This window comes from Lupinus angustifolius, chromosome LG04 (assembly GCF_001865875.1).
Source record: "Lupinus angustifolius cultivar Tanjil chromosome LG04, LupAngTanjil_v1.0, whole genome shotgun sequence".
Taxonomy (NCBI): Eukaryota; Viridiplantae; Streptophyta; class Magnoliopsida; order Fabales; family Fabaceae; genus Lupinus; species Lupinus angustifolius.
This window is the reverse complement of record NC_032012.1, coordinates 24,210,193-24,219,142: the sequence shown is the minus strand read 5'-3', so window position 1 is coordinate 24,219,142 and position 8,950 is coordinate 24,210,193. Positions and strand designations below refer to the sequence as shown.

Genomic DNA, 8,950 nt, shown 5'->3' with positions numbered 1-8,950 from the left:
GCCCCCAACCCAATGGCGGAAGATGGAGATTGATGATATTCGCCAAGGTGGAGATTGTTGTGCAATGACTCATATCTCTAGATAACAGCAATACAAGTTATGGGCTTGGGCTGATGTAAAGGGGTTGGGGTAGAGGGCTATATATATTGATGTTATGTAAACCTAATGTAACAAGGAGAAGAATAGTAAAACACTAATCCTTATTCTCTAATAATATATAGTGGTAGCCGCTCAACGCTCCCGGGGATGTAGGCACAATTAGCCGAACCTCGTTACCAAATCTCTTGTGTTATTCTCTTGTCTCTATACTCTTTACTATTTGATTGTTCGCTTGTTCCCAACAAATATCATTGTTGCTCTTCAACCGTGGACGTAGGCAAATTGCTGTCATTTTCTCTATTTAAATTTTCTCCATGTGTCTTCCGCTACAACAAAAACTAAACAAAATAATACACATGTCATACATACATTTACTGAGTAGTTGAGATTAGATACTTCATTCCTATATAGAAAATTATATCACATGTTAAAGTCTTATTTACTACAATTTATGTTTGCATAAAACAATCACAACCCTTACTACTTCATCATTTTAATTCTCTGTTTAAAGGCAAGTTCGTGGCTTTTAATGAGCTGCAAAACAGAACCCTCATGAACCTACCAGATACAATTAACCAAAGCTTGTATCATGTTTCCTAATTAACATTAAAAGTGATTAGGTGCAGCAACAAACGGAACTTATAACTTATAAGGTCTAAATATTGATTCTGTTGATTATTTAACACTAACTTATATATATATATATCCCGGAATACCTGAACATATGAAATAAAAATATTCCATGTCCATTATTATATGCCATTATAATTGCCGCCAATAAGAATCATACACATCCTTAAAAATGTAAATTAGAAACAAGTTATTAAATTATTTAATGAGATATATGATTTTTATTGATGTAAAAAATAATGACATAGAATAGTGAGTATAAAAAATTTCTAGTAGAACATGTGTCGCTAGGATGGACTAGATTGGTCTTGGACAATATTTACCAAAGATTGGTCTTAGCTTACTGAACAAGTTGACCTATAATCCAAAATATGCCAAACCACAAGCAAACATGAAACAAGTGAAACATCATATCTATTTTGTATGGAAGTAGACAGAACAGTAAACCCATTTCAAACTATGTTTCAATCCCACTAATTAATTTTTTAAACTTAGAATTATAAAGAAAAATTCATTAATATTTGATAAAGTTTTATGTTGATCATTTTACTGAGCCCTTTATCTGGATTTTGGACCCATCGATATAAAATATAGTTGTAGAACAACATATATAGAAAATGCCTATTGCAGATTTCTTAATATAAATGCTCTCCATACCTTTTCAGTCCTGACCTATGAATGAACTCAACTCTCACAATCCTTAATTAATTGAAGTTAATTTAATTTTACAACTAACCTACCTAACTTCAATTAAGTTATGACTTTAGATTGCAAAATTAATTCAAGTCTCGTATCTTGTGTTGGCGAGTTTTCTAAATGTGGGATATTTAAATCTTAAGATTTTGCCACTTAATAAGGGTATGATAATATGTTTGACATTTATAACTACATGTGCATTGTTTTTTACTGACACAGTTCAAGCAAACGTTATATAAGCCATGTGAAATCTGATACACAACTACATATCAATTAAAGTTCCGTACACAATTTTCATTATATGACTAGTTTATACATGATGATGAGTTCTAAATGTGATTGCTGTTTTAATTAGTCTGAAAGGGAATCAACTATTGCTAGCTAAAGATATCAGTGTTGTTTGTTCACAAAATCTGCAGCATTAAACTGTTACTATACACATTATGATATAGAACTGATTAATTTGATTTTTTTTTCATGGCTTAATATTTGTGCCTAAACATTACTGTGTCTAAGATATAAATTATGACCAAGATGGGTAAATCATAAGTAACAGCTATGTAACAGAAATAAGAGATGGGTCAACATTGAAAATATGAATAAGAAGGGTCAAAATCCATGTAGGGGACCCTTTTTCCACAACTATGAATAGAGGATATTATTCTTTTGAGATCCTAATGGTTAAAATTATGCAATGTTGGGAACTTTTTGGCATAAACCATTGACTAATCCTTGTTGGGAATCTCACCAGTATTCGTTGAGTTTGGACAAGTTCACCTAAACACTCTATCTTTGGATATGGACCAACCAAGCATCAATCTCATAGATGAAGGAATCAAGTTATACTGAAGGAATATACTAAAAAAAGTATATGGTGATTAATTAAATATTTAATATTTGTGGGCATAGAGTTAGCACCACGTGTAAGAGTTTAGTTCAGGCACCTTCATAAGACTTCATTAGGGAAACTATGGAATGGGGGACCAAAACATGTGCATGAGCGAGATTCAGATATATTTTAAAGAAATGTAGCAGACTAGCACTATTATAGGGATGTGTTCAATTGGGAATATGATATATTCTTGGGTGTTTCTATAATACAATGTGCTTTATTTTTGTGTCTGTTTGATGGGAATGGAGTTTTATTAGCATTTCTATGCAACATGCTGAACTTAGACATGTAAATATGTTGGACTAGAAAAAACTACTGAAAAAATAGTTTATTGTCCAATTGATTTTTCAACATTCTTCATTTATAAGTTATGATTATGATCAGCTGAGCTCATCTCTAATACTAAATCCAAATTATGACATGTAATAATATCTATTTTTTTTTAAGGAGTAACATGTGTATTATATATACTATTAAAAAAATAATACGTATAGGATAGATATTAGATATTAAGTCTATATTTATCTGTTGGTGAATAGTAATACCATGATAATATCATTAAACCATATGATTTTTGTGTGAATTTGCACATGCAAAAGCAAAGGTTGCCTTTTCTCATCTAAGGTATTAGGACTGAGTTGTCTGCAGAGTGCTACGGCTTTGAAGTTTGTACAGAACCGAGGCATTCACTTAATGACTCAGTGAGTCCATTTAATATTAGTACTGTATTGGTGCAGCCTCGAAATTTAAAATGCAGTAGTACAAACTTTCTCACCAAAAACTAAAGTGCAAAATGCATTAGGAAAGTGTAAATTGTAACGTTGAAGATTGCAAGCTAAATAAAACATTTCTCACACTTTGGCATTTTCATTTCTTTCTTCAATGTACTTAGATTTAGTTAGAATTAGAACTAGAAGCTGCATAAACATTCACATGATGTTCATGCATACCAACATTGCACCACTTCAGTGAACTTCTACCTTATCATTCTTTTCCCATTGTGATGTAAGTAAAAGTAAAGTAAGATCCATTGTTACCCTTTTCAATTCCTTTGCTTCACTTTCACGGTTCCCATTTTTCTTTTACAGTTTGTGCTTTCCTATTAATAATTTTGTTTCTTTAGTGTTGTGTGAATTGGAGATTTTTATTTTTTTGGTGCTTGTTGAAAAAATGGGGTCTTGGTTGGTGTTGGGAACTACACGGAGAGTGAAGTTTGGTACTTGTAATTTGTGATTTTGCTCTTTGATTTAAGGCATATTTCTTCATGTGGGGTTTTGAGTTTTTTTTACCACAGTCATAAAGTTATGATCTTGACTTCATTATTTTAATAGATTTATTTGATACATTCTGGTGGATTCCTCTCTCAGTTCTCATCTCAAGTTTGTTTATGATATATTCTTGCAACTAGTCTTAGTTGATGTTTGGTTGTTCATTAGTTACTATAATATTCATACTCGTGATCTTCTTCATTTATTCCATACTTGCCAAAATATGCTTCTTGTCTACCATTTTGGTGGTTTTTTCATCTGTTACCGAGATGCTGTTTTCAGTTGCAGGTTGTCAAACTTAAACGGTTAAAGAATAAGGGAAAAATTTAATAAGGAAGAAATAAAAGCATTACAAATGTAATATAGATATAAAAATATGTATTTGATTTTGGATTTGGATCTTTAAAGGCACAAGGAAGTGTTGGTATTATGTACTTTTATTGGCTTTTAAAAACAAGGAACAGAGTTATAGAAAGTGAAAGATAAAGAAATATAGGGAAGTGAGGTGGAGTCAGATTTGTATGTGGTGTGTCTGTAATATGAGAATTGTTTAGTGTTACTTGTCTGTTGGATATGTCCCCTGAGCTGACTTGGTGCAACCGGACTCCGTGGGCTTTGCCGCCGACCAAGGAAACAATATCTTGTTGGGGTCTCTTACCATTTAAGAGAACCTTTACTTCAAAAATTAGACAATCCCATCGAAGTCCATCTTTCTCTCTCTCTCTATAGGATTCAGTTTCAGCCTTGTTTGCTGTCAAGATTCGGTCACACTCAGCACCACTATTTAACCTTGCTGGTTTAGAAAACCTTTCTTTTCTCTCTCAAAGCCAAGAAACTTGGATACATTTCAGTTGTGAGTTGGTTGTTTTTACATTGAACTCAGACTGCTATTTATGCAGGGTTGTTTGATGGGGCTAACTATGACTTAGTGGATTTAGCAATTTGCTGTTGAGTAGTGGAGAAGATTTCCTTTTTCCTTTTCCTTTTTAAGTTATCATCATCAAGGTAGCAGATCTTATATTGTCAGGATGAAGTTTATGAAACTTGGTTCCAAGCCCGATACCTTTCAGACTGATGGGAATAATGTAAGGTGAGATTATATGTTTCTTTAATTTACACATGTTTTTTTTCTAGTTTGCTGGTATTTTTTAGCTATGATTTGGATTTAGCAATCGTTTCTACCCTGGTAGCTACTGGTGTGACTATCATGTTTGGTATAAACGAAAGATATAAACAAAGGTAAATGCTTGGTAACGTAGCTCATTTAGATGCGAGTAGTAGCCATTGTTGTCGCCACTCTGCATCTAATAGCTTTTGGCCTAGGACCTCCCTTGAATGTTGTGCATTTTATCACCTTGGTCTGGACTCCTCCATTTTTATAATGTAAGTTAGTCTTGCTTAAATTCTATGCTGTCATTTATACACTATGATGTCAGTTATACACTATGATTTATCCACTATTTATTGAAAATATTACTATGTTTTTGTATAACTAATGAAAATGAACATAAGATCTACTTCCAAATTCTATATTCTCTGTATTATTGTGCAATGGCATTATCATATGCAGATCATATTAGTATTACAGCATTTTCACTGTCTATCCAAATTCTCAATACCACTTCTTGCTCCTCTTACAATATTTCAATTCCCTTTTAAAGTAACATTGGTTTATATCAACCAACATTTTTACACTAATTTTTAGTTTGCAGGACACAATAGAGACTTAATCAGTAATTCACTATCTCATCTGTCCTAATAACTAACTTTTTTGCTTTGACTACACAACATCTTTTGCTGCAAAACTTCATCAAGTACACAGAAAATTGTCCTGACTTGGCTAATTGTCTGATTTTTGCACTAGGACATCAAGAACTCAGGAAATGAAGCTAAATAGCTTTATTTCTGAATCCATATATAAGCTGATATCCTCTTTAGAAACGAAGTTTTTTACTGTGAAAATTGTGGTTCATGCAAAACTACTTAAATAAGATTTCAATCATATTGGCTCTGGAATTTGAACATAAGAACTCATTTTTCTTAACGCTGACACTTCTCTTCTTTTTTCTTATTTTCCTCCACAAACCACTGTCTGAGTACAGTCTATCCACTTCAATGCTGAATAGAAATGAGAACTAGTAAAAAATTAGATTCTGAATCATATTTTTCTTCACCTAGCCACCGAACTTGAATTTTGCCACTTTTATGTCTAATTTTCTTTTTGTTACACTATTTTTCAGATGGTCCTTAAGAGATCAATATTTTTTGAATGAACATGATTTAAGATAGAACATTATGGTGTTGTTCGATCCATATAGCCGACCCCACCTAGTGGTATTAAGACTTGATTTTTGTATTTTCAGAGAGTCCTTACCAAAATACATTTTATGTGCAGGTATGTGGCAAGTGAGTTAGCTTCAGATATCATTGTTAGCATAGGGCATGTGAAGTTTTATTTACATAAGGTATGCTCTATTTCTATTCTCCAACTAAGACTTTCTATATTGGATTTCAATGATTTTTAGAAGACTCAATTACTTAAATTTAGTTGGATTTCCAGAACATGTGGTTGGTCCAACCATTACAAATAAATGGTTAAATCTATCCATGTTTGGCTGTAATTTCTCATCTTCTTTTACTGATATTCCAAAAATTCTTCTATGTAGTTTCCTCTTCTATCAAAGAGTGCTCACTTACAGAAGTTGATCTCTCTCAGCAATGAAGCAAACATGGATGAAGTTCAAATTTCTGACATTCCTGGTGGCACAAGTGCCTTTGAGATATGCGCTAAGTTTTGCTATGGCATGACTGTCACTCTCAATGCTTACAATGTGATTGCAGCTCGATGTGCAGCTGAGTACCTTGGAATGAATGAAACTGTTGAGAAAGGCAACCTCATTTACAAGGTTGATGTTTTTCTTAGCTCTAGCGTTTATCGTAGTTGGAAGGATTCAATTATCCTTCTTCAAACTTCTAGGTCTATGTTACCTGTAGCTGAGGACCTAAAGGTTATAAGTCATTGCATTGAGTCTATAGCAAATAAGGCATGTGTTGATGTATCCAAAGTTGATTGGTCCTACACCTATAACCGGAAAAAGCTTCTAGAGGAAAATGGGATTGATTCGAACCAGAATGAAGTCAGAACTCGACTTGTGCAGAAAGACTGGTGGGTTGAAGATTTATGTGAACTTGAAGTTGAATTGTACAAGTCTGTAATTACAAATATTAAAACCAAGGCAGCTCATTCTAATGAAGTAATCGGTGAGGCTTTGAAAGCTTATGCTTACAGAAAATTGCCAAATTTCAGCAAGAGTATGATCCAGACTGGGGGCATGTCAAAGCATCGTTTGATAGTTGAAACTATCGTGTCGTTGTTGCCTGCTGAGAAAGACAGTGTTTCTTGTAGGTTCTTACTCAAGTTATTGAAAGCTGCCATTTTTGTAGAGTCAGGAGAAAGGACTAGAGAAAAGCTGATAAGGAAAATCGGACAGCAACTGGAGGAGGCTTCTGTAACTGATATTTTGATTCCAGCACCAGATGGAGAGACTAAAACCTATGATATTAGTGTAGTACAAAAAATGGTAAGAGAGTTTCTTAAGAAAGATGATAGTGCCGAGATCGTATCAGTTGAACGTGGTGAAGTTGAGGGGATAAGAAAGCCAGGGATTTTATCAGGTGCTTCTAAGCTGTTGGTTGCAAAACTCATAGATGAATACCTTGCCGAAATTGCAAAAGATCACAATTTACCTTTATCGGATTTTATTGATCTTGCTGAGTTAGTATCTGGCATCTCTCGTCCTGCTCATGATGGGCTGTACTGGGCTATTGACACATATCTAAAGGTAAATATTCTTGGAAAGCTAACAATTCTTTGACTCAATTTGCATATTTCATTATAAATTAGGTGTAGATTATGCTCCTATACCATTATGTTAGTAGATTAAATTAAAATTTTGTGCTTAATATCCTCTCTGATAGTAATTACACCCTTTAACAAAGTTGCTTTAATGCATTCCTTCTACTTTAACCTTTGCTTGAAAATTCTGCAGGAGCATCCTGGTATCAGCAAAGGAGACAGGAAGCGGATATGCAAGCAGATGGATTGTAGAAAGCTATCAGTTGACGCGTGTATGCATGTGGTGCAAAATGAGAGGCTGCCATTGCGGGTAGTTGTGCAGGTACTCTATTTTGAGCAGGTAAGGACTGCTGCTTCATCAGGCACTAGCACTCCTGACATACCTAAAGGGATCAAGGATTTGACGAGTGGATCTAACGGTAGCTCAAGATCAGGGACAACTAACCCAGAAGATGACATGGATGCTGTGGTCACAGCTGAAGAGCTGAAGGCATTAAGAAAGGAACTTGCATCATTGAGGCTAAGCAACGGAGTCGGTAGTAGTTTCAAAGATGAAGATATTAAACCGAGCGGGGACAAGGCTGCCACTGGCAAGATGAAAGGGTTGCTCAAGTCAAAGAAGTCTTTCCTGAAGCTTTTGTCCAGCAAAGGGGGACAAGGGGAAAATAGTGGCTCAGACTCATCAGAGAGTATTGGTTCTGCTAACCCTGAAGAAGCTAAATTTACTCCATCCAGAAATTGTAGGCATTCAGTTTCCTGAAACTTGTTTGGTTCATTTCTTACCCTTTTTGTTGTTTATTCTTAATTTTAGTTTCTCTATGAAAATAGGACCCAACACCAGTGGTTTATCTCTTCTAAATTGAGTAAAAACAATAGGGTACATATAGTTTAAAATAGTAGAATTGCTAAGAATGGAAACATGTAATCAATGGCATCTATCCTATGATTCCTATCAAAGTAGTTGTTAAAATGGCCCTATGCACTTCAAATGAAATTGAAATCTCCAAGACTCCAAGCTCACAACTTGGTACCAGTGTTGGAAATTCCACTAAGTGCCAATTGAGTTTAGTGATGAAATCTAACATTCAAAGTTACTATACAACAAAGCTAAAGGTATAAACAATAAAAGATGCCTTGTCATAATAACATAAATTACTGCCATGTGTTCTTTTGGAAGTCTAAGGAGACTTCATGTGATGTTATTCTTGCATAATATCATATGTCAGATGTCTTGCCCCGTTTTTCGGCTGCACAACCTCATTAGAGTTGGTACTACATTTTTTGGTCAAAAATGTAGAAAAATCTTCTAGCCCAATCACATTGAGCCTTCGACTTTGATATCTAGTTTCAGGAGTCGATTACACACTAGGGAAGGTATTAACACCTCAGTTGCTCGGTTGAACGGTACACTTATGAATTATTGAATTATTAATTGTGTTATAATTATACGAGTGATCTTGGTCCTACGTATCCCTTTTGGGAATTAAGATTACGTAGTTCTTTGGTTAG

General features: G+C 34.3%; 1 protein-coding gene across 7 annotated transcripts; it reads left to right on the top strand.

Annotated features, from left to right (window-relative positions):
* LOC109346414 (BTB/POZ domain-containing protein NPY2-like) lies at positions 3,111-8,359 on the top strand. Of its 7 annotated transcripts, none has more exons than XM_019585956.1 (5): positions 3,111-3,322; positions 4,485-4,675; positions 5,981-6,050; positions 6,252-7,427; positions 7,635-8,359. In XM_019585956.1, the coding sequence occupies exons 2-5, from the start codon at positions 4,614-4,616 to the stop codon at positions 8,199-8,201; spliced, it is 1,875 nt and encodes a 624-aa protein (XP_019441501.1). In that variant the 5' UTR covers positions 3,111-3,322; positions 4,485-4,613; the 3' UTR covers positions 8,202-8,359. The 7 variants fall into 7 exon arrangements, with proteins under 7 accessions (XP_019441501.1, XP_019441504.1, XP_019441502.1 ...); XM_019585959.1 differs by having other exon boundaries at positions 3,111-3,332; XM_019585957.1 differs by having other exon boundaries at positions 3,111-3,337.